At 44.1% G+C, this 27,250-nt stretch overlaps 1 protein-coding gene across 3 annotated transcripts in view; it reads left to right on the forward strand.

Moving 5' to 3' along the window:
• The window catches only part of GLI3 (GLI family zinc finger 3), a 487,507-nt gene that overhangs the window by 289,640 nt on the left and 170,617 nt on the right, over window positions 1-27,250 (forward strand). For all 3 annotated transcript variants that reach the window (XM_089691206.1, XM_089691208.1, XM_089691207.1), the window contains exons 5-6: window positions 13,820-14,025; window positions 21,126-21,278. In XM_089691206.1, the coding sequence (XP_089547332.1) occupies window positions 13,820-14,025; window positions 21,126-21,278 (359 nt within the window). The remainder of the gene's footprint in view (window positions 1-13,819; window positions 14,026-21,125; window positions 21,279-27,250) is intronic.

Raw genomic sequence — 27,250 nt, forward strand, 5'->3', positions numbered from 1 at the left:
CCGCTTGATCTGTGGCTACAGCGCTAATTTGTGCATTGTGACAGCGAGGGCGTCTCCCCATTTTCAGAGTACAATAGCATAGTGGGGAGGATTCCCCCATCCACCTGGAATGTACATATGGGGGAATAGGTTCAGTTTTTTTTTTTTCAGCTAAGGCCCGTTTTAATTTTGAAATATGGAAAGCCCAGCCTACCTGCCCCTTTATGTTTTTTTATCCATTCTTGCTCAACTCCACTCCCTCATGTTGGTATTCTGATGATCTAAGAACCCTTGCATGTGATGCTGAAGAGCTATTCCTAAACAATACCCAATGTACAGTTGTGTTCAAAATAATAGCAGTCAGACATCACTAACCGGATCAATCACTGTTTTTGGTGGAAATGATATTTCTACATGGCAAATAATTTCCTAGCAGGTGTAGTAGAGTCATAGAAATCCAACAAACCCAACAGTCATGACATGCATGCTGCTGATTCTGTGTCATTGAATCACTCATTGAAAGGGGCGTGTTCAAAATAATAGCAGTGTGGAGTTCTATTAGTGACGTCATTCATTCATTGAAAAACAGGTGGCAATTATTGCCCTTATTTAAGGAAGGAAGGCAGCAAATGTTGTACATGCTGGTTACAGTGCATTTCTCTCTGAAATTCTGAGGAAAACGGGTCGTTCCAGACATTGTTCAGAAGAACAGCGTACCTTGATTAAAAAGTTGATTGGAGAGGGGAAAACATATAAAGAAGTGCAGAAAATGATCGGCTGCTCAGCTAAAATGATGGCAAATGCTTTAAAATGGCAACCAAAACCTGAAAGACGTGGAAGAAAGCGAAAAACTACCATTGGAATGGATAGAAGAATAGCCAAAATGGGGCGGACTCAGCCAACAATCAGCTCCAGGAAGATGAAAGAAGGTGTGACGTTCCCTGTGAGGACTGTTACAATTAGAAGACGCCGATGTGAAGCCAAGCTATCTGCAAGAAGTCCCCGCAAAGTCCCACTGTTGGGAAAAAGACGTGCTGAAGAGGTTACAATCTGCCAAAGAGCACATTGACTGGCCTAAAGAGAAATGGCGCAACATTTTGTGGACTGATGGAAGTAAGATTGTTCTTTTGGGTCTAGTGGCCGGAGACAGTTTGTCAGACGACCCCCAAACACTGAATTCAAGCCACAGTACACTGTGAAGACAGTGAAGCATGGTGGTGCAAGCATCATGATATGGGGATGTTTCTCATACTACGGTGTTGGGCCTATTTATCGCATACCAGGGATCATGGATCAGTTTGAATCCATCAGAATACTTGAAGAGGTCATGCTGCCTTATGCTGAAGAGGAAATGCCCTTGAAATGGGTGTTCCAACAAGACAATGACCCCAAACACACCAGTAAACGTGCAACATCTTGGTTCCAGACCAACAAGATGGACGTTATGGAGTGGCCAGCCCAATCCCCGGATCTTAATCCAATAGAAAACTTGTGGGGTGACATCAAAAATGCCGTTTCTGAGGCAAAACCAAGAAATAGAGAAGAACTGTGGAATGTGGTCCAATCATCCTGGGCTGGAATACCTGATCACAGGGGCCAGAAGTTGGGTGACTCCATGCAACACAGATGTACAGCAGTTCTCAGAAACAGTGCGACTACAACCAAATATTCATGAAGTCATTCAAAGGAAAGCAAAATCTTCAAACATTTCTCAGTTTATATAGTGAATGTTTGAGTTTGTAAAGAAGAATTCAAACACTGCGATTTTTTTGAACCGTCTAATATTCACTTTTCTTCCATTTTTTTTAGAGGAACAACACAAATTTGATGTATTTTTCTTCATGTTTTGATTTGGAATAGAATGTGTCGTGTTCCCAATGCATTTGTGTGGATGGAAATAAAAGGATTAGAAGGATTTTCAGCTTTATTGACTTTTTTTAACACACTGCTATTATTTTGAACACAATTGTACCTAATGAACCATCATTCGGGATTCATACATACTTTACAAATGTAAACAGGATTAGTGAAATAGTAAATTACACAGAACAGGCTTCGGTAACTAATCTCTCTGGTGTCCTGTGATGTATCCTCTGTATTCTAGTTGAAGTGTATTATATTTAACTTTAATTAACAGTAATTGAACCTCTTGATTTGACCACATTTGGACTTTTTTATGGACTAGCAGTAATATCTCACTGTTGGTTTTTACTTGCTGCTTGAAGTTGATCTTTAAAATGTAATGGTTGACGAAGCATCATAATATGTATTGAACCCCTGTTATGAGAGACAGGGTGTTGATTTGGCAAAACTCTGATCCAGAGATTGAAGCGCCATACCATATGTTTTGGGGGCCCTAAATCGTCCCTTCATCAGGGTAGCTGGTGTGTGCACACTGCAATACAGTGCCGCTCAGCTGCTGGTTTGAGAAAAACCCCAAATGATGCTGTTTTGGTCATTTTGAATGAATAGTAATCATAGGCTCTGTAGGCTTTTTTTTTTCCAAAAATACTTTATTGTTATAAGAGAAGACAAAAAATCATTTAGAGCATGTACGGCCATAGATCACAGTCAAAACATAGACATTATTATTAGTATTATTATTATACAGTATTTATATAGCGCCAAAGGGTTTTCTCAGCGCTGTACATTATAGTGGGGGGGCAGAACATGAGACAATACAGTAACAAAACAGAACATGAGGGATTCAAGGGCCCTGCTCTTTCGAGCTTACAATTTAGGAGGGAGGAGATAGTGGTACAGGAGGAAGTGGCTGTGGGGGATGGAGTGGTGGGAGGAATGGAGGAGATCGGCTGTTAGGTGAGGGCGGGGTAGGCTTCCCTGAAGAGATGGGTTTTTAGGGTGCGCCTAAAGGTGAGAAGGGTAGTTGACAGTCTGATGGATTGGGGTAGTGAGTTCCAGAGGATGAGGGAAGTCCTGGAGAAGTCCTGCAGTCGGGCGTAGGAGGTGGAGACCAGGGAGCTAGAAAGTAGGAGGTCTTGTGAGGAGCGAAGATTACGGGTTGGGTGGTATTTGTGTATCAGGTCGGTGAGGTAGTTTGGGGCGGCGTTATGAATGGCTTTGTATGTCTGTGTTAGTAGTTTGAATTTAATGCGTTTGGCAATCGGGAGCCAGTGGAGGGAATGACAGAGGGGGGTGGAGGACACTGAGTGGAGGCCAGTGGAGGGAATGACAGAGGGGGGTGGAGGACACTGAGTGGAGGCCAGTGGAGGGAATGACAGAGGGGGGTGGAGGACACTGAGTGGAGGCCAGTGGAGGGAATGACAGAGGGGGGTGGAGGACACTGAGTGGAGGCCAGTGGAGGGAATGACAGAGGGGGGTGGAGGACACTGAGTGGAGGCCAGTGGAGGGAATGACAGAGGGGGGTGGAGGACACTGAGTGGAGGCCAGTGGAGGGAATGACAGAGGGGGGTGGCAGAAGCAGAGCGGTTGGTGAGGTGGATGAGTCTGGCCAATGAGTTCAGGATAGACTGAAGCGGGGATAGTCTGTGATGAGGTAGGCCGGTGAGGAGGGAGTTGCAGTAGTCCAGACGTGAGATAATAAGGGAGTGAACGAGTAGTTTAGTAGTGTCTGGAGTTGGGAACGAACGTATTTGGGAGATGTTGCGGAGGTGGAACCTGCATGAGTTTGCCAACGATTGGACATGGGGTTGGAAGGACAGGTTTGAGTCTAGAGTGACACCTAGGACTTTGGCTTGTGGGGTGGGACTGATGGTGGCGTTGTTGGTCGTGATGGAGAGGGTGGGGGCGCATGGGCTGGGGGGAGAATCAGGAGCTCGGTTTTGGAAAGGTTCAGTTTGACATGACATGTTGCTTCCCGTTTCGCAGACGGGACAAATTGTAAACAGCCATACATGACGACATGGTGTAGGACATTACATCAATCATACGATGCAAAATGGTGGATACCAAGAGGAAAATGGATGAAGTGATGTTGGTGAAAGTGATCTCGTCTTGACTCTCATCAACTTTTTAAATGGTGAGGTATTGTAATGATAGGGGTAGGGAAAGCGTTGGGGACTGTGACGGTCATTGTTTACATAATTATAACTATAGTATGTGTTATGGTTGAAGTCAGTCATATCTGTGTGCAGGTAAATGCTCTATTTGGTTGGTAGAGAATAAATTATACAAGTAAATTACAGGTGTGAAAAAAGCAGGTTAGAAAGAAAGACAGTAAGAGAGAGAATTGTAGGGTGAGATGTTGGGGGGGAGAGAAAAAAAAAACAGAAAAAGAGAAAGAAAACAAAAAAAGGGGGGGGGAGAAGGGATTACATCCTCATGTATTAGCCAAGCCAGACAGGTAATACTAAAGCCTAAAATATGATACGTCCAGGATCGGTCAGTGGGGTAACACGTGGATCAAGAACCCCAGAAGGCATGTTGAGATGTAGATCTACAGACCATCCTTATGTGTGAGAGAAGTGTCCTCGGTTATCAGGGTATTCCCCCTACAGCATTGTAGTTAGACATTCAGCCAGAGGGTCTCGGTTACTGTTAGATGATGGGTAGGGGTGGACTTATAATGACTCCAGCATGCCCATGGTTTCCTGAATCTCTCGGGATGTTCCTTAGCTACAGAAATCAGTTCCTCCATTTCCTCAGTTTTGTCGGCTCTGTAGGCTTTTAAATCTGCTATTGATATATAGGAAGAGAATACATGCAGAATAAGGGCCCTAGCATGACGGCTCAGACAGGATGTGTAGAAAAGCCGCTTATAGAGTTACTTGCCATTCATCATCTACATGTAATACTTGCAGCCGTTGCTCCACGTGAACACATCTGAGGTGCAGCCTTACAATGTTACTATTATCACTAATTGGGTTAGGCTGCATTCACATCTGCTTGTTCCAGGAATGCCCCACAAAAAAAATGTGAAAAATGCAAGTCATACTTGCGATACCATTTATTCTTAATGGCACCCCAAACACAGCCAGCAGATCCCAGTTTTTGCATACATCAAATACCCATTCAAGTAAATAGACTGCCCTACTGCCCTATGCACGACCTGCAAAAACTTGATAAAAGAGTGCAAAAAAACGAAAAATGTGCATTCCTGCCATGCTAGGTGTGAATGAGGCCTTAATACAGTGAAGGAGTGTAAGCAGTGATAATGCACAAAGCACAGCACTTCATAGCAACCAGTTAGTCTTGGCAGTGAAATATTCATTCCAATTGGTAACTAGGTGTCAATATACATTTTTTTAGTGCCGTTTAATAATTCCACTTGTCTTAAGGTATAGTTCCTTTTTTAAAAGCCAGATTAAGATAACACCTTCATTATATGAACCCCTCGACATGGGGCATAATTAACTTTGTCTGTACTGTGCAGGCAGATCATCATTAAGTGTTCTCACATGGCGACCACTTCCTGTCATCTCACACATATATATTCTTATTATTATAGCCAAATTTACCCCCCTAACTCCTCCCACAGTTTTTACACTACATAGACAGTAATATACCGAAACGTGCGGATTGTTCCCGATTGGTGTGCTATCACTTTGAACGTTTTGCCGAATGGTTCACGAAATATCGCCGTTTTTGTGGTGAAATTGGTCCCATAGGAATGAATGGCGGAATGTTCAAAACTAGAGTGGGAGCTGACAAAAGCTAGAGTGTGAGCTGAAAAATCAGGACATGATTTCTAAACTGCCATCACTCCCTCATTTTCAAGTCCACCTACACAAATCTTATATCAAAATGTTCAGCTATCCCTGCTGCCACTAAAAATGTCCACGGCTAAGCCATAGTCCTGATAGTTTTCACAATATGACCATTTGTTTGCAACTCACGCCGTACCATTACCATTGTAGACTACTGGTGGAGGCAAGAACACTTCACACAATTTCCCCAGAAATTGTAGCTTTTCTAGTTAATTTTACAGTAACTAAATTTAAAAGCTGTCCTAATAGAGGGTTACATTTTTAGAGGTTGGTCCTCTTGTATTGTATGTCAGTGAGAACAGACTTAGGGCAAGCTCACTCTGATATTGTTCAAAACACTTTTCAGTAAACCATGACACCTCCTTTAAAGAAACATCTAAAAGTTAGGAAAGAGAACATTTTAGGTATGTGGTGTTAATGGAAACACCTACAGTGGTGCAAAAAAGTATTTAGTCAGCCACCAATTGTACAAGTTCTCCCACTTACAAAGATGAGAGAGGCCTGTAATTGGCATCATAGGGAGACCTCAACTATGAGAGACAAAATGAGAAAACAAATCCAGACAATCACATTGGCTGATCTGGAAAGAATTTATTTGCAAATTATGGTGGTAAATCAGTATTTGGTGAATATGAAAAGTTCATCTCAATACTTTGTTATATATCCTTTGTTGGCAATGACAGAGGTCAGACGTTTCCTGTAAGTCTTCACAAGGTTGGCACACACTGTTGCTGGTATGTTGGCCCATCCTCCATGCAGATCTCCTCTAGAGCTGTGATGTTTTGGGGCTGTCGCTGGGCAACACGGACTTTCAACTCCCTCCAAAGGTTTTCTATGGGGTTGAGATCTGGAGACCGGCTAGTCCACTCCAGGACCTTGAAATGCTTCTTACGAAGCCACTCCTTCGTTGCCCGGGTGGTATGTTTTGGATCATTGTCATGTTGGAAGACCCAGCCATGTTTCATCTTCAATGCCCTTGCTGATGGAAGGAGGTTTGCACTCAAAATCTCACGATACATGGCCCCATTCATTCTGTCCTGTACATGGATCAGTCATCCTGGTCCTTTTGCGGAGAAACAGCCCCAATGCATGATGTTGCCACCCCCATGCTTCACAGTAGGTATGGTGTTCTTTGGTTGCAACTCAGCATTCTGTCTCCTCCAAACACAACGAGTTGTGTTTCTACGAAACAGTTCTATTTCAGTTTCATCTGACCATATGACATTCTCCCAATCCTCTTCTGGATCATCCAAATGCTCTCTAGCAAACTTCAGACGGGCCCGGACATGTACTGGCTTAAGCAGGGGGACATGTCTGGCACTGCAGGATCTGAGTCCCTGGCGGAGTAGTGTGTTACTGATGGTAGCCTTTGTTACGTTGGTCCCAGCTCTCTGCAGGTCATTCACTAGGTCCCCCCGTGTGGTCCTGGGATTTTTGCTCACCGTTCTTGTGATCATTTTGACCCCACGGGGTGAGATCTTGCGTGGAGCCCCAGATCGAGGGAGATTATCAGTGGTCTTGTATGTCTTCCATTTTCTAATTATTGCTCCCACAGTTGATTTGTTCACACCAAGCTGCTTGCCTATTGCAGATTCAGTCTTCCCAGCCTGGTGCAGGTCTACAATTTTACATTATCTATATAGCAACGTAGACAGCAGCATTTTTAGGGCTAAAAATAATGAGGGGATATTCCTTTTCGATTTCCTGTTTTTTATACCTTCTTATTGCCGGTGTATTTCTTACAGCTTTGGCTCTGTATCACAATGAAATAAAACATTTAATTCAATATCTGTATCTTTACAATCTGATTTTCTTTCAAAGGATATTTCAGCTTATGGCTTCAAAGTTTAAAAAAACATTTCTTATCATCAGTTGTGAGGGACAGAAAGAAATCTCTTTTGTTGTCTACACTATTTTTGGAGCATTAGTTACTTTTTGTTAAAATCTGCATATACCAGTAAACCACTCAATGTGTGCAGAGGATAAAGTATTGTAAAGTTGTATGAGTTACACATTAATCAGATAGGAGAGGAATGAAGTAGAGAAGAGAGAGTATCACATCTACCATACTTTGTCTCATTGGCTCTGGAGCTCTCAGGGGAATTGCTTTGATCTGTGATTAAGATATCTTTTGTGTTTAGTTTGGAAGACAGTAGCCTGCCTCTGACATGGGTTATGCTCTGTTTGGTGACATCTGCCAATAAGCAGGCATCACTGTTATCGAAACAGATCTTCTACATTCTGTACTGAGGAGCCCTCTGTCCTTTTGCTACATGTTTCACGATTACTTGAGTTTGAGAACCTTTCTTCAGTTGTGATAAAATCCCAAACAAAATGGATACTGTAGTGGTCACATATTTTTTCCATTCCAGTGTTTTGTTTTGTTTTTTTTTTCCCAAAAAAAAGTTTTTTATTGAATGTTGAAAGGCATATCAAATCTATTCCAGTGTTAATTCATAAAACAGTTTGACTAAGTTGTGTTGTTGAAACAATATTCCTTAGCATAACCTTTGTTGTGATTTTATTATTATTATTATTATTATTATACAGTATTTATAAAGCGCCAATAGTTCGCTCAGCGCTGTACATTACAAAGGGGGACAGAACATGTGACAGAACAATACCAATACAATGCAAAACATGAGGGGATCGAGGGCCCTGCTCCTTGGAGCTTACAATCTAGGAGGGAGGGGGTGGTGGCACAGGAGGAGATAGCTGTGGGGGATGGAGTGGTAGGAAGAGTGGAGGAGGTCGGCAAGTTAGCAGGGGGTGGGGTAGGCTTCACTGAAGAGGTGGGTTTTCAGGGTGCGCCTAAAGGAGAGGAGAGTAGGTGATAATCTGATGGGTTGGGGCAGGGAGTTCCAGAGGATGGGTGACACCCTGGAGAAGTCCTGGAGGCGGGAATGGGAGGAGGAGACCAGGGAACTAGAGAGAAGGAGGTCTTGTGAGGAGCGGAGTGTGCGTGCTGGGCGGTACTTGGATATTAGGTCAGTGATGTAGTTCGGGGCAGTATGGTGGACGGCTTTGTATGTCAGTGTTAGGATTTTGAATTTGATCCATTGCACAATCGGAAGCCAGTGGAGGGATTGGCAGAGGGGGGTGGAGGACACTGAGTGGAGGCCAGTGGAGGGATTGGCAGAGGGGGGTGGAGGACACTGAGTGGAGGCCAGTGGAGGGATTGGCAGAGGGGGGTGGCGGAGATGGAGCGGTTGGAAAGGTGAATGAGTCTGGCAGCCGTATTCAGGATGGACTGAAGTGGGGATAGCCAGCGGCGAGGCAGGCCAGTGAGGAGGGAGTTGCAGTAGTCGAGTCGTGATATGATGAGGGAGTGGATGAGCTGTTTAGTGGTTTCTGGGGTTAGGAACATGCGGATTTTGGCAATGTTGCGGAGGTGGAGTCTGCATGTTGCGGAGGCGGAGTCTGCATGTTGCGGAGGTGGAGTCTGCACGAGTTTGTTAAAGATTGGACTTGGGGCTGGAAGGAAAGGTTGGAGTCCAGAATGACACCAGGTACTCTGGCCTGCGGGGCGGGTTTGATGGTGGCGTTGTTGGATGTGACGGAGAAGTCAATGGGGGGTGGTGTCCGGGCTGGGGGGAAGACAAGGAACTCGGTTTTGGAGAGGTTCAGTTTAAGGAAGTGGAGCGACATCCAGTCTGATATGTCGCTCAGTAGGTGTGTGATTCGCGCTGGATGCTGTGTTAAACATTTATGAAAGTGGTTTTAAAGGCAGAAGGTTTTTTTACCTTCTGAGCTCAAAAACCTACTAAACGCAGCTCCACCGCCAGCTCCCCCCTCTTCCCTTAATACTTACCTGGGCCCAATCGCGATCCAGCACAAGAGCAGCGGCTCCCTCATCTTTGCCTCTCCTCACTAAACAGAGAGGCAGCAGTGGGAGCGATTAGCTCTTGCTGATGTCAGTCAAAGCCAGGGGGTGGAGCTAAGCCACACTGTGTGTGTCAGTGATTGCACAGAGCACAGCTCAGGATCGAGTTTGCATGAGTGCCCCTATAGCAAATGGCTCAGCAGAGAGGAGGAGACAGGAGGGTCAGCGGACTCAAGAAGAAGAGGATCAGGGCAAGTAAGACTTTTTTTTTTTTTAATTTTAGGTTTACAATCACTTTAAATTTTCTGATTCTCCCCCTCCCTCTTCATATCCATATAAAGCTGCCATAAACTAAGCAAATTTCAGCCGGTTCATCCTTCCTGCCTGACATCCTTTGACTGAAAAATTGACGGATCCAGGCAGAAATTGTCTGCCAAACTTCCAAGCAATGGATATCAGAATACAACAGACGGCACTGCATTGTACAGTGTGGATGGAGGAATCAGTTAGTTGTTTTTTTCTTCAGCCTACAGTATATGGCCAGTGTAACTATTTAAAGCGAAGCTCCACCCAAAGGGGATGTTCCACTTTAAGGACTGCTCTCCCGCTCTCCATTAAGGATTGGCATCTTTGGGGGGTGGAGAGGGAGCGGGTACCCGAATTTGACAGGTACCCGCTCCCACTTCCAGTCCTAGGCGATCAGAAGTGGAAGGTGTCCTCTCTCCCTCCCTCCCATCCTGTAGTCTTTTGGGACATGTGGCAGGTCCCAGAAGACTACAGGACCATTCATGAAGCGCAGAGCTACTCGCGCATGCGCAGCGGGTACCAGTTCATGAAGCCGCAAGCTAAGTGCCCACACTGAAGATGCCGGACTCCTGGAAAACAGGACAGCCAGTGAAACGGGCTGTGGGGGACACACCACAGGACCGAGGGACAGGTGAGTGGCTGTTTTTTAAAAGTCAGCAGCTTCAGTTTTTGTAGCTGCTGACTTTTATTTTTTGACAGGGTGAGTGGAACTCCGCTTTAAGTGCTGTCAATAATTGGAATATGAAATTTAAAAAATGTAGCATTTTAACAGTGATATTGTTAGTTACTTATTAGAATAAACGGCAGGGCGGTGGCACTCCAGGGGCGGGTTGCCGTTCATAAACGGCACTCGCCATTTCTAGCTGTGCGCGCTCCCTGGGAGCGCGCAGCACCGCGATCCAGTGCCCGCTGTGTCCTCCGGACACAGTGAAACACCGATCGTCGGACGGGACCTCTGTACGAGGTCCCGATCATGTGATCACTGATAGGCCAATCAGTGATCACATGCAAAGTAGTAAGCAAGATGTCACTTGTGACATCATTGCTTACTACGTGTGAAATCTGTGAATGATCACAGAGGTCACATGGTACAAGGCTATTCACAACAGCCTTGTACCATGTGACAAGCTGTGACCAATCACAGCTCACTCAGTATTTCTCAATGGCTGCAAGAATGCAGACAGAGAGAAGGAGAAATGATTGCTGTACAAGTAGTACAGGGTGTATACAGGGTGTGTACTGCTAGGGTGACAGTATGCAAAAAAAAAAAAAACCCCATAAATAATAATATAAAAAAATTAAATAAAAATGTACAAAGAATGTTTAAAAATTATAGTTTTTGGTTATAAGCTAATTTGACTTATTATTTTTTTTACTAAAAAGATAACGGAATACATTTTGGCCAGGATTTATGGTGAAAGATTATTTATTTGCAAAATTTTATAAGAAAAACACTTTTTTTCAAAATTTTTGGACTTTTTCATTTACATAGCAAAAAAAAATAAAGATCCCAGCGGTGAATAAATACCACCAAAATAAAGCTTTATCATATGGGTACAGTGTTGCATGACCGCGCAATTGTCATTCAAAGTGTGATAGCGCTGAAAGCTGAAAATTGCCCTGGACAGGAAGGGGGTAAAAGTGTCCGGACAGGAAGTGGGTTAAAGAAGGCCATCTAAAATCAATACTTTTGCTGCCAAAATAAAGAACATAAAAATCAGAACAAGGGACGTTACTTTCAGTCAGTAAGATGAATCCTTGTGCTAATGCTTTATCTTTTGATTGAAAGCCTCCTCCTTTCATGCCCCCTCATCCCTGCCACTGAAATCTTCTGATGGTGCGACGTGAATACAACTAAGGGGCTCTCACAAGCTCTCATAAGGATCTGGTACACCTGCTGGTGGCACTGTGCTTCCCTGGTTGGGCAGTTTTAGTGTCCACCAGTAGGTGTCTCCCAGCAGGTTCCAGTAAGTGGCTTCACCTGATCACACCTGCTGGGAGGATACTTCTGCTATGGTTCCTTGCGTCAGTGTTTTGGCTGCTCCTGCCAGACTCTGTTGCCATTAACTCTTGCTCTTGTTCTTGCCCTGTATCCAGTACCCTGTTGCTTTGTTCCCTGTTGTTCTTTCCTCCGTCTTATTTCCATCATTCCCAGCTGTTCTTCCAGTTTTCCCTGGACTTGCATATTTCACTGGTATATATTTGTACATTTAGTTAATTTTGTAGGTTGCTGCATTTTGTTATTCAGTTCTGATTTTCATGCATTTCCTGTCTATTGCTTTGCTGGTGTGTAGTTATCTTACATCCACTGTAAATAAATCTAACTTTACAGATACATAGACATGGTCTGGTCCCAATATCTACACATATCAGGTCATCCCAGCTGCTTATTCCTGACAATCACACTTCATTTATAGAAGCCGTAGTAATGACTTCTGTGAATGAAGCAGCTGGACAGACATGGTGCGCACTTAGTGACAGAATAGGCATCAGCACGAGACATTCCACTGACAGATGATTTTGGCCTTTGTGCTGATTTCTTTATGTTTTTTTATTTTGGCTACACTTAGGCTTTCACTGTACTTAAAGGGTAAGTGAGACACTATTTGGTGTAATTTTCCATAATTGAAGAGTTGTATGGATAAATTCCCTAGGTGATCAATGTCCTTCAGTGCACACTGACAGGCTCAGCACTGCTGTAGGAGAAAGTTCTTCATAATGAAACTTTTCATAGAAGGTCTAGAAACCATTGAGAATTTCCTGACTTTTTCACCTCTATTACGTGTTAGATTGGTGGAACTAGCAGTTTACACAGTAAAGATAATGTTCTTTGTGCTTTGCTTGAAACTCACAGAAAGTAGCAAGGATACCTCATTCTGGTAAGATCAGCAGGTATTTTCTGTACTTACTGAAAATGTTCTGATACTGCAAAGTGAAAGCTAAAGCAGCCACTACATCTAAGGACTGGTAAACTGCAATATCTTTAACAGACTCCACCTCCGCAACATCGCCAAAATCCGCACGTTCCTAACCCCAGAAACCACAGAACAGCTCATCCACTCCCTCATCATATCACGACTCGACTACTGCAACTCCCTCCTCACTGGCCTGCCTCGCCGCTGGCTATCCCCGCTTCAGTCCATCCTGAATACGGCTGCCAGACTCATTCACCTTTCCAACCGCTCCGTTTCCGCCACCCCCCTCTGCCAATCCCTCCACTGGCCTCCATTCAGTGTCCTCCACCCCCCTCTGCCAATCCCTCCACTGGCCTCCATTCAGTGTCCTCCACCCCCCTCTGCCAATCCCTCCACTGGCCTCCAATCAGTGTCCGCCACCCCCCTCTGCCAATCCCTCCACTGGCTTCCGATTGCGCAACGGATCAAATTCAAAATCCTAACACTGACGTACAAAGCCGTCCACCATACTGCCCCGAACTACATCACCGACCTAATATCCAAGTACCGCCCAACACGCACACTCCGCTCCTCACAAGACCTCCTTCTCTCTAGTTCCCTGGTCTCCTCCTCCCATTCCCGCCTCCAGGACTTGTCCAGGGTGTCACCCATCCTCTGGAACTCCCAACCCATCAGACTATCACCTACTCTCCTCTCCTTTAGGCGCACCCTGAAAACCCACCTCTTCAGGGAAGCCTACCCCACCCCCTGCTAACTTGCCGACCTCCTCCACTCTTCCTACCACTCCATCCCCCACAGCTATCTCCTCGTGTACCACCATCCCCTTCCTCCTAGATTGTAAGCTCCAAGGAGCAGGACCCTCGATCCCCTCATGTTTTGCATTGTATTGGTATTGTTCTGTCACATGTTCTGTCCCCCTTTGTAATGTACAGCGCTGAGCGAACTGTTGGCCCTTTTTTAAATACTGTATAATAATAATAATATATGACATTTTTGTATTTGGGTTTAGATACAATTTAATATGAAGCATATTTCTATTTCTGATAACTAAAATATACTTTTGAACTATTTTTTGCTCTATAATAATATTTCATTGTATGTATTTGCAGGCCTTCTGCATTAGCAAGCAGCCCGACGTATCCAGATCTTCCGTTTATAAGGATATCTCCACACAGAAATCCTGGAACGACATCGGACTCACCATTTAGCCCCCATCACCCTTATATCAATCCATACATGGACTATATTCGATCATTACATAGTAGCCCTTCACTTTCTATGATATCAGCAGCACGTGGACTTAGCCCCACTGATGGTGAGTTATGAAATACCGAAGCAAAATGACTAAGTAATGGGAGTAGAAGTAAGTGTATGTTTAACCCAACTGACTTTCTTGATGACAGTGGCAGGGGCGGACTGACCATTTGGAAACTCGGGCATTGCCCAAGGGCCCGGGGTCAGTAGGGGGCCCCATGAGATGCCCCTGGTACCTTTTTCATAGGCTTTTTTGAGTTTGGGCAAGGACATAGGGGCCCCATGATCCCCTATTGCCCGGGGGCCCCATGAGTTGTCAGTCCGCCCCTGGACAGTGGTTTATTTTATGCAAACGAGAAGGGGTAAGGAGGGTACACAAGAGTAACTGAAGAAATAAGGTGTTGTTTTTATCAAAATGAAGGAAAGGTGAGAAAATGTCCATACAAGTATAAAAACATCAATTTTGCAATACCGTGTTCAGTTATAACCAGATGGGAATATGGATTGTTTATACTTTTATGAACAGGATTTTTCAGTTAGTTTTTATTTTAATAAAAGTAAATGTTCAATTAATTCCTTATTTCAACAAAGCTGATAGTAAACAGAGTTTGTTATTGGCTTTTATGTAAGTAAGTGTTTATAAAAATGTCCGCAAGCACGCGCCTTGCTCCGTAATGAATGTCCTATATACATGTTTGTGAGGCTCTATTGCGGGAGTCAACAGCCAGGAGATCACGGCCAGGTGACTGGTAGATCGCGGCTTGGGCTTGCTGACCCGCAATTCCAGAGCATCAAACAGTGCAATGCAGAGGGACTACGTGTAAAGTAGCTGTAGTATGGAGCAGGAGCTGCATGAGCCGATGCCTCCTCTGTATTGCTATCTCCTGTCCCATACAGAGTGATACCAACTGCACTCCACCTCTTATCTTGGCTGGCAGTCTCTAGAGTGGTGCCCGCCGCAGAGAAATTCAGGGAAAGAACGAGTTGGGGTCTCTGAGAAAGGACGGTAAGGGAGGAGGAATGTGGGGGAAAACAAAAAACTATATATAATTGTTATTATTATACAGGATTTATATGGTGCCAACAGTTTGCTCAGCGCTTTACAATATAACGGGAGACAATACAGCAACAATACAGTTCACCAGGGGCGGACTGACCATTTGGAAACTCGGGCACTGTCCGAGGGCCCTGGGTCAGTAGGGGGCCCCTTGAGATGCCCCTGGTACTTTTTTCATAGGATTTTTTGAGTTTGGGCAAGGACAGAGGGGCCCCATGATCCCCTATTGCCCGGGGGCCCTATGAGTTGTCAGTCTGCCCCTGGTATAGGGCTGCTTTCACATTGATCTGTCACGGTTTACCCACAACGCAGGTGCAGTGCAGTGTGTTTGCAGCTTTCCTCTGGGTTTGCTGCGCATAGCCATAGGCTTCTATTATATCCTGTGGGTTTGGTGCACTTTCTGAAAGCACCTCAAATCTCCTGAACACGGGATATAATAGAATTCTAAGGCAAAGTGCAGCAACCGCAGGAAAGTTGCAGATGCACCCGCGGCGCAGGTAAACCGCAACGCATCAGTGTGAAAGCAGCCTTATTGGGAGCTCAGAACAGTAAGGGTTCATTTACATTTGCAGTTTGGATGGTGGCACAACTCCATAGTTAAGACGTGTTTTTACTACCCCCGCCCAGGGGCGGACTGACCATTTGGAAACTCGGGCACTGCCCGAGGGCCCGGGGTCAGTAGAGGGCCCCATGAGATGCCCCTGGTACCTTTTTCGTAGGCTTTTTTGAGTTTGGGCAAGGACACAGGGGCCCCATGATCCCCTATTGCCCGGGGGCCCCATGAGTTGTCAGTCCACCCCTGCCCCCGCCACAACCGCGCCCCCATTAGTTGCAGCTGCAGCAGGAGTTTTGCACCCTGTCGTGGTTGGTCGGTGTAGCACCTGCCAAGAATGACCCATTCAAGTGAATGAGGCTGCTCTGCAAGTGCCTTTCAACCTTGTGCAGTACAGCAAAGTAGGGGTTAAAGCAGGTTGCCGCACCACCTTTTTTAACCCCTTGGACCTCGTAGACGAATTCAGTTGTGGGGTGCTTGCAGACTGGGTTGCAATTGTCAGGCAGTAGCATCCAGCAAAAGCAACAGGGGGGGGGGGGGTGGAATGCAGCGATTTGGAGTGATAAATCCGCAACTAAAACGCAGGGTTTTGCCACCCGCCCCAACGGTACATGTGCAAAATAAGGACTCATTCACAAATGCAGCAAGCACTGATGCTGCTCCTCTGAAAAGCGATCCAAGTGTGTTATGCGATCTCACCACCTGATTTAAACCCATGATTGCCGTGCAATGCGCGCAAATGCGACACAGTAATACGGCACTGTACCTGGTGGTCTTTGACTTCTTCCGTGCTGTTCAGGTGGATCTCCACCTCTTTAAGGTTACCTACTTCTGCTCTATGGTAATATTTTATTTTATTTATTTATTTCAGGTACTTATATAGCGCAGTCACTTTACATATATGTTATACATACACATCAGTCCCTAACCCTCAAGGGGCGTACAATCTAAGATCCCCAACCCTCAAGGGGCGTCCAATCTAAGGTCCCTAACCCTCAAGGGGCGTACAATCTAAGATCCCCAACCCTCAAGGGGCGTCCAATCTAAGGTCCCTAACCCTCAAGGGGCGTACAATCTAAGATCCCCAACCCTCAAGGGGCATACAATCTAAGGTCCCTAACCCTCAAGGGGAGTACAATCTAAGGTCCCTAACCCTCAAGGGGTGTACAATCTAAGGTCCCTAACCCTCAAGGGGCATACAATCTAAGGTCCCTAACCCTCAAGGGGCATACAATCTAAGGTCCCTAACCCTCAAGGGGCGTACAATCTAAGATCCCCAACCCTCAAGGGGAGTACCATCCAAGGTCCCTAACCCTCAAGGGGTGTACAATCTAAGATCCCCAACCCTCAAGGGGAGTACAATCTAAGATCCCCAACCCTCAAGGGGCGTACAATCTAAGATCCCCAACCCTCAAGGGGCGTACAATCTAAGATCCCCAACCCTCAAGGGGCGTACAATCTAAGATCCCCAACCCTCAAGGGGCATACAATCTAAGATCCCCAACCCTCAAGGGGCATACAATCTAAGATCCCCAACCCTCAAGGGGCGTACAATCTAAGATCCCCAACCCTCAAGTGGCATACAATCTAAGATCCCCAACCCTCAAGGGGCGTACAATCTAAGATCCCCAACCCTCAAGGGGCGTACAATCTAAGGTCCCTAACCCTCAAGGGGCTTACAATCTAAGGTCCCTAACCCTCAAGGGGCGTACAATCTAAGATCCCCAACCCTCAAGGGGCGTACAATTTAAGGTCCCTAACCCTCAAGGGGCTTACAATCTAAGGTCCCTAACCCTCAAGGGGCGTACAATCTAAGATCCCCAACCCTCAAGGGGCGTACAATCTAAGGTCCCTAACCCTCAAGGGGCTTACAATCTAAGATCCCCAACCCTCAAGGGGCATACAATCTAAGATCCCCAACCCTCAAGGGGAGTACAATCTAAGGTCCCTAACTTACATTCATACATACACATATTAGGGCCAATTTAGACAGGAGCCAATTCACCTCCCAGCACGTCTTTGGAGTGTGCGAGGAAACCGAAGCACCCGGAGGAAACCCTTGCAAGCACAGGGAGAACATGCAAACTCCATGCAGGAGGCACCATGGTCTGGAATTGAACCCATGACCCATTTACTGCAAGGCACACATGCTAACCACTAAGCCACTGTGTACATACTGTATATTTTAACCAAAATATTTCAAAACAAAAATGTTTAATTTTCAAATGTAATCAAGCTAAATTCAAACATAAATTGGTACCTTGAGTGGGTAGCTTTCGGATTATGCCCATGCATTCACAGATTCACTGTCAGTTGAAGCGCATTAGGTACAATCCAGTAGAAGCAAATCTGTCCCTGTTCAGCATGTGAAAGGCATCCTCAACCATTTTCAGCTGGCTGCTCGACAGCAAAGGACATGTCTTATCTATTAGACACCTTAATAAATTATAGAAGATAAGGCAGCATGGTAGGAAATTGCTAACATTTCCTCTTTTACTTTTTCTAAACATCTTACATTCTGTCTTCCCACAGCGAGCTCTGCTGTTGACATGAGCCTACTATACATTGTATTTTTTTTTTCTGTGTTGTGTCTAAATCTGTAAATAACATCAGTAACATAAAGCATAACAATCTACCAAACCATTCATTTCATGGGGATTGTGTTCATTAACATATTGCAGAGAGACATGTTCCATGACAGCACCACACAGGGATGCATACATATGAAAAGTGACAGTTTTGTCACTTGGTTAAATATTCAAGAATAAATACAAAGAATCCAGAATACAGGAGTCATGTAATTTGAGCGACATGAAAACAGTCTGGTTACTGAAAGTTGTTTTTTTTTTTTTATATTCAGAAAAGTGTGGCACAAATCTCTGTTAGCAGACTGCTGTCTCTTATAAGTTGGGGGGGAGTTGTTAATTTTATGTACCAATTAAAAGGGTACTTATAGTTTTTTTTTCTATGCTTTTTTAGATATTCATTCATATAAAACATCAGCTTGATGTAAATAAATTTATCAAGGTGTTTGTGTTTTAATAATTTTGTTTCTTTATATAATGTGTACAGGGGCGGACTGACCATTTGGAAACTCGGGCACTGCCCGAGGGCCCGGGGTCAGTAGGGGGCCCCATGAGATGCCCCTGGTACCTTTTTCATAGGCTTTTTTGAGTTTAGGCAAGGACACAGGGGCCCCATGATCCCTTATTGCCCGGGGGCCCCATGAGATGTCAGTCCGCCCCTGAATGTGTAACTAGATTTGTACTTATGCTTGCACTGTTTCCTGCTTTTCAGTGATGCACAATGGCTTTGCTTTTAAAGCTGCTTAGGTCAGCCATAGATGGTTTGAATCTCAGCTGGGTTTAGCCGGGACTGGCTGAGGTTCGAACCGTCTATGGGCAGGATGATTGTACCCAATTCAATTGTTGTACGACTTGGGTATAACCAACATGTTGGATTTTTGCATGTGATCATTGGTAGCGGCTTTAGATGCTAGCAATAATAACTATGTTCTCCTGGCACGCACGGCTCCCTGCACCCTTCCTCCTGGGAGAACACAATAGTTCCACAGGAGGGATTCCCCCATCAACACTGACTGTGTGTATATATATATATATATATATTGATTAATTGATGCTTGGAACAAAGTTCCAGCAGAGGTAGTGAGCCAGTCAACAGTAAATAGCTTCAAACATGTGTGGGACAATCATAGATGTGTACTCAGACAAAAAAGGTAACAAAAAAAAACAAAAAATAAACAACCCCCTCCAAAACAACAAAAACAACCCCCCCCCCCAAACAAAAAACAAAGAAAAACAGGCAGACTCCATGGACCACTCGGTCTTGTTCTTCCATCACTTTTCTATGAATCCAGGCCATCTTACCTAAATCTGCATTGCTTTGTGCAAGTTCTATCCCTACCCAGCGTTTACTTTCCTTATTATGAATCCAGTCAGCTATTTGCGTAATAGTGACCACCTGATAATACTTTTTAAAATCAGATGCTGATCATGTTTGTCTGTCAGGCAGAGATATATTTTGCCTCTTGTGGGTCCTAGACACAGCCCCCCACTGGGACCCTTTCCTATTACAGTATTTACCAGGCTGCCCCATGGCTTCCATTGGGTGCTCCCCTCTGTTTCTGCTCACTGCTCCCTTTAAATAATAAACAATGAAAGCCTCATCTACACAGTTGCATGTACATTCACACTGGGAAAGCTTGTGCTCCCCTTACAACAAGATGGATGTTGCATATATTGAGACTGTATGAATCTGACCAATGCAGCGCAAAAGAAGACTTTGTTTTGTTTTTGTTGTTTGTAGTTTACTTTTTTTTTTTTTTAATATCCTTCTCTTTTCTGAGCCTTATGCAGATGGGTCGAAAATCGTCAGATTTTTCGTCCGAAAAAAAATCAGCCGATTTTCGCACCGTTAATGGGTTAATTGGTCGGCCGTTTTTTTGGATTTTGGCACATTTTTTAGTCGGTAAAGTTGGAAAAAAATCGGCTGATTTTCGCGGCAATGATGGTCAAATCAGCCGATCTTTTTAACGATAAGAAATCTGCGCATGAGCCGTGACCTGCAAGAAAAAGAAGAATTCCAGTCCGCTATTATATTTGTCATGAAAAAGTATTGCGGTTGCAACAATGTATCTATTGGTATCCTAATAAAAACATCTGTATCCGAAATGGATACAAATAGATACAATGTTGCAACTGCTATACTTTTTAATGTCAAATATAATAGCGGGGCTCTCTGCAGGGACAGAAGTAATTAAATGCCGGCCGTAGACGGGACGAAAATCGGCCGATTTCTTTTTACCGTTGGTGGTAACGTCAGCCTATTGAACGACCGATTTTTTGTTTTTTTGTTAAAAAAACGGCCGGTTTTCGACCCATCTATGGCCTGCATAAGGGACAGATTCTTTACTTTCCCTTTGGGATGCCTATCCCTGCTGACATGGGGGCTGCTTGCTGCTAAAGACATTAGATTACATATAGCTGGACAAGGTGACAATTTGCTCAAGTCTATGTGCAGCTTAAAGTTTTGAGTATGACTTTGAAAAGAACCACAAACTCTTAATTAAAAATTTTGGACCTACAATAAAGACATTCATTTATGAACGGATCCCCTTCCCATTTTTTGGATATAAACTTACACGAGTCCATTTACATCCTCGTGTCCATAGGAATAAATGGACCTTACGATCAGGTCCAAATTAAAAACTGACAGGCTGACTTGATCGAATAGTCCGTGTGAAAGGGGCTTTAATCACGTGTTTTTATGTCACCTGATGTAGCAGAGGAGATATAATCCTTTCAGCTGATATAGCAGAAGGGATACATTACAGACATACAGTATATATTCAGCCATAACATGTCACCAATAGGAAGAAAATGTATTTACTTTTATATTTTAGTTGACTTTTTGTTTTTTATGCAGCAACTACATAAGTTTTTAATGTATAGTATTGCATAGAGCTGTGAGGATTGTATGCGTTGTTAGGAGTCACAATATAGAATAAAGTCATGTTTTTTGTGCCTTTCAGTTACTCATGCTGGTGTCAGCCCCGCTGAATATTACCAACATATGGCACTGCTCGCAGGACAACGAAGTCCGTATGCTGACATCATTGCTTCCCCAACAACTCCAGGTGCCGGAGCCACTGCTCTTCATATGGAGTATCTTCATGCTATGGAAAGTAAGTAGCTCTTCCTAACTCAAAATAAAGTGGATCTGAATCCAGGTTATTCATTTATCTTTGTTATCTTCCATACATACATATTCCTTATATGCAGAAATACTATGCTATGATCAAATTACTTAGAAGATGATTTACAAGAGGTTTTCTAGTGTAGTGTTAGCTTTCCACCACATATAGCATTTTGCTTTTAGGCCAAAAAGTTTAATTTTGGTCTCTGACCAGACCACCTTCCTCCACATGTTTACTGTTTACCCCACATGGCTTCTCGCAAACAAAAAACGGGACTTCTTATGGCTTTCTTTCAACAATGGCTTCCTTCTTGCCACTCATCTATAAAGGACAGATTTGTGGAGTGACGACTAATAGTTGTCCGGTAGACAGATTCTCTCACCTGAGCTGTGGTCTCTGCAGCTCTGCCAGAGTTCCCATGGGCCTCTTGGCTGCTTCTCTGATGAATGCTCTCCTTGCCCGGCCGGTCAGTTTAGGTGGACGGCCATGTCTTGGTAGGTCTGCAGTTGTGCCGTACTCTTTCCGTTTTCAGGAGATGGATTGAACAATGCTCCATGAGATGTTCAAAGCTTGGGATATTTTTTTTTTATAAACTAAGCCTGTTTAAACTTCTTGACAAGTTTATCCCTGACCTGTCCGTGTGTTCCTTGGCCTTCATGATGCTGTTTGTTCAATAATGTTCTCTAATAAACCTCTGAGGGCTTCACAGAACAGCTGTATTTATACTGAGATTAAATTATACACAGGTGGACTCTATTTACTAATTAGGTGACTTCTGAGGCAACTGAGTTCCCTAGATTTTAGTCTGGGGTATCAGAGTAAAGGGGGCTGAATACAAATGCATGCTACACTTGTCATATATTTTTTTGTAAAACATTTTGAAAACCATTTATCATTTCCTTCCACTTCACAAAACTAGACTCCCTCGGCCTCAGAGATTCTGCTCTCTCCTGGCTCTCATCCTACCTGTCACAACGCTCTTTCAGCGATACCTATAATGCTACCACCTCCCCCTCACTCCCCCTCTCTGTTGGGGTCCCTCAAGGCTCCGTCCTTGGGCCCCTTCTCTTCTCCATCTACACCTCCTCCCTTGGCCAACTCATACACTCTCACGGCTTCAACTACCACCTCTATGCCGACGACACACAAATCTATCTCTCAACCCCCCACCTCACCCCCTCAGTCTCCGCCCGAATCACACACCTACTGAGCGACATATCAGACTGGATGTCGCTCCACTTCCTTAAACTGAACCTCTCCAAAACTGAGTTTCTTGTCTTCCCCCCAGCCTGGACCCCACCCCCCATTGACTTCTCCGTCACATCCAACAACGCCACCATCAAACCCGCCCCGCAGGCCAGAGTACTTGGTGTCATTCTGGACTCCAACCTATCCTTCCAGCCCCAAGTCCAATCTTTAACAAACTCGTGCAGACTCCACCTCCACAACATGCAGACTCCACCTCCGCAACATCGCCAAAATCCGCACGTTCCTAACCCCAGAAACCACTAAACAGCTCATCGACTCCCTCATCATATCACGACTCGACTACTGCAACTCCCTCCTCACTGGCCTGCCTCACCGCTGGCTATCCCCGCTTCAGTCCATCCTGAATACGGCTGCCAGACTCATTCACCTTTCCAACCGCTCCGTCTCTGCCACCCCCCTCTGCCAATCCCTCCACTGGCCTCCACTCAGTGTCCTCCACCCCCCTCTGCCAATCCCTCCACTGGCCTCCACTCAGTGTCCTCCACCCCCCTCTGCCAATCCCCCCACTGGCTTCCGATTGTGCAATGGATCAAATTCAAAATCCTAGCACTGACGTACAAAGCCGTCCACCATACTGCCCCGAACTACATCACTGACCTAATATCCAAGTACCACCCAACACGCACACTCCGCTCCTCCCAAGACTTCCTTCTCTCTAGTTCCCTGGTCTCCTCCTCCCATGCCCGCCTCCAAGACTTCTCCAGGGTGTCACCCATTCTCTGGAACTCCCTGTCCCAACCCATCAGATTATCACCTACTCTCCTCTCCTTTAGGCGCACCCTGAAAACCCATCTCTTCAGTGAAGCCTACCCCACCCCCTGCTAACTTGCCGACCTCCTCCACTCTTCCTACCACTCCATCCCCCACAGCTATCTCCTCCTGTGCCACCATCCCCTCCCTCCTAGATTGTAAGCTCGAAAGAGCAGGGCCCTCGATCCCCTCATGTTTTGCATTGTATTGGTATTGTTCTGTCACATGTTCTGTCCCCCTTTGTAATGTACAGTGCTGAGCGAACTATCAGCGCTTTATAAATACTGTATAATAATAATAATAATGTGCCACTTTGTGTTGGTCTATCACATAAAATCTCAATAAAATACATATATGTTCTTGGTTGTAACATGACAAAATATGGAACATTTTCAAGGGGTATGAATACTTTTTCAAGGCACTGTATGCTAACAACTCTACAAAATGATGGTTACTATGGGTTCTTTTTGTCTTTTAATATCTCTACTAATTTTAATACTATGGTTTTATATGATCTTTAAAAAATTATCTCTATTTGTTTGTTTTGAGATACCTTATTGCAGGGGTCTCCAAACTGCTTCCCGAGGGCCGGTTGTGGCCCTTTGCTACCCTTTATCCGGCCCTTGGGGCACTATTGTTCCAACTGAGACCAACAATGGGGCAGTACTTCTTCCTATGAAACCAATGATGGTTTACTATTCTTCCCACTAATACCAATGGTGGGGCACTACTCCTCCTACTGACCAACAACCCTGAGGCCATGTTTATTCTCACTGATGCTGGGGCCAGGACATTTTCTATCCTCACTGGCTCTAATCCGGCCCTCCTAAAGTTTGAAGGACAGTATAATGGCCCTTTGTTTGAAAAGTTTGGAGACCCCTGCCTTATTGGGTCTTGGTCAAAGTCAGGATCCGACACTGAAACCTGTTCCTGGGCATAAAGTACATGAAAGGCCTGGAAAGAATGTGGTCAGCACTAGGAATATAGTTTTTATAAAAAAAATACTGTTATTTGGATGCATAATTTTGGCATTATATCATTTTTGTTGCTTTTCTATTTTGGTATATTACATTTTTCTGATTTGCCAGTATGTTAATTTAGTGCTTAAGTTTTAAATAACTCTACAAAGCATTATTTTATCTTCCACATATTACACCTTAGTCATCAGGAAAACAAATGAATAAACTCTATATAAACCCAAGCCTCTTTGCACTACTTTGTGCTTCAACAAGCTGCTTTTGCTTTTTTGACACTTGAACAGCAACAACACTAATGCCTAGTAGACATGATGAGAATATTGGATGAATGATCGGCTGTTTTTTAGTTTTGTTTTTTTTTTCTGCATGCTACTCTCAGATAAAAAATGAATAGGTTACTAAAGTTATGAAAATTCTTGTAAGAGAGAATACAATGTTTTGTAATGTATTATTCTGTTTCTGAGCATGCGTGGTCTTGGTCACTTGATTGTTTTTCATACAAAAACTATACTAATTACGTGAAAATCATTAAATGTTCCTGCATGGTGACCACTTCCTGTTATCTCACATATATATTCTTATTATTAGAGCCAAATTTACCACCCTAACTCCTCCCACAGTTTTTACGCTACATAGACAGTAATATACCGAAACGTGCGGACTGTTCCCGATTGGTGGGCTATTACTTTGTGGAACGTTTCGCCGAATGGTTCACGAAATATCGGCGTTTTTGTGGTGAAATTGGTCCCATAGGAATGAATGGCGGAATGTTCAAAACTAGAGTGGGAGCTGACAAAAGCTAGAGTGTGAGCTGAAAAATCAGGACATGGTTTCTAAACTGCCATCACTCCCTCATTTTCAAGCCCACCTACACAAAACGTATATCAAAACGTTCAGCTATCCCTGCTGCCACTAAAAGTGTCCACGGCTAAGCCATAGTCCTGATAGTTTTCACAATATGACCATTTGTTTGCAACTCACGCCGCCCATTGACATTCATTGAAACTCCACTCTAGCCACCTCTAATTTGAAGGGCGATTTCTAAACTGTGGCTGTGCCTTCATTTTTAATATTTCAGAGACATACTATGCAACAAAATGTAGGTCTGGGTCTTGTGATTCTCACAATATAAAGCTCTCGGTGTAGGATTTATAATTTTTAAACTACAACCGTTTGAAGATGGCAAATGCCAGTGAAGTGAGCAAGTTGGAGCAGTTTGTTTTTAACCACTTTTCTCTGCCCTTGCTGTAGAGTGGGTTGCCATAGGAACCCAGGTGTGTGAGCAGGCAGCAGAGTGACAAGCCACTCCCCCCAGTTACTCCGCCCACTCCAGTTGTAGACTACTGGTGGAGGCAAGAACACTTCACACAATTTCCCCAGAAATTGGAGCTTTTCTAGTTTGTTCTGTTATCTTACAAGAAAAAATTTTTGTTCTTGTCCCTTCGGATATTTTCATATGAACTGTCATAATCTGCTCTCGTGTGTTGTGCACTAATGATCAGATTGTCGCTGTGAAAGCAGTTTTTTTCATCTGATTTTCTCATCTTGTGCACTAGACATAACTATGTCGGGGTGTTGGGAGTCAGAAACTGGAAAATGTACGTATTGTATAACACATTTCTATTCACAGATTTTAACTGCTAACACATTTGTTATTTTGACCAGGATTATTCTTTAACCAATTCAATACCGGGCAATTTTCCCCCTTCCTGCCCAGGCCAGTTTTCAGGTTTCAGCGCTCTCACACTTTGAATGACAATTGCGCGGTCATACAACATTGTACCCAAACTAAAATTTTATCATTTTCTTCACACAACTAGAGCTTTCTTTTCGTGGTATTTAATCACCGCCGGGGATTTTATTTTTTGCTAAATTATCAAAAAAAGACCAAAAATTTTGAAAAAAAAAGTTTCTCTTTGTTTCTGTTATAAAAGTTTGCAAATACATAATTGTTCTTCATAAATTTAGGCCGAGATGTATTCTGCTACATGTCTTTGGTGAAAATAACCCAAATTAGGATGTATTATTTAGTTTGTAGGAAAGTTATAGAGTTCACAAACTATGGTATAGATCTGAATATTGATCAATCCTGAAGTACTGACAGCCAATCTAATTTCTTGAGGTCCAAGAATGTCAGAAAAGTACAGATATCCCCCAAATGTCAGGACGGTACAGATATCCCCCAAATGTCAGGACACTACAGATATCCCCCAAATGTCAGGACAGCACAGATATCCCCCAAATGTCAGGATGGTACAGATATCCCCCCAATGTCAGAACAGTACAGATATCCCCCCAAATGTCAGGACAGTACAGATATCCCCCAAATGTCAGGACAGTACAGATATCCCCCAAATGTCAGGACAGTACAGATATCCCCCAAATGTCAGGACAGTACAGATATCCCCCAAATGTCAGAACAGTACAGATATCCCCCAAATGTCAGGACAGGACAGATATCCCCCAAATGTCAGGACAGGACAGATATCCCCCAAATGTCAGGACAGTACAGATATCCTCCAAATGTCAGGACAGTACAGATATCCCCCAAATGTCAGGACAGTACAGATATCCCCCAAATGTCAGGACAGTACAGATATCCCCCAAATGTCAGGACAGTACAGAAATCCCCCAAATGTCAGGACAGTACAGATATCCCCCAAATGTCAGGACAGTACAGATATCCCCCAAATGTCAGGACAGTACAGATATCCCCCAAATGACCCCTTTTTGCAGAGTAGACAGTCCGACGTACTTCATAAGAGGCATGGCGAGTTTTTTGAAGTTGTATTTTTTTGTCATCATTTTTCGGAAAATAAAATTAAAAAAATTAGTTTCACTATTTTTTTTTACATACTGTCACCAGTGCAGTACAGCATCATCATATAACTGGCATGGCGGCGATCAGGGACACTGACTGGTGACAGTATGAAAAAAAAATTTTTTTTTGTCATTTTTTATTAA

Source organism: Staurois parvus, unplaced genomic scaffold (genome assembly GCF_062004578.1).
Source record: "Staurois parvus isolate SC_StPar_1 unplaced genomic scaffold, SC_StPar_1.0 ptg000554l, whole genome shotgun sequence".
Lineage (NCBI taxonomy): Eukaryota > Metazoa > Chordata > Amphibia > Anura > Ranidae > Staurois > Staurois parvus.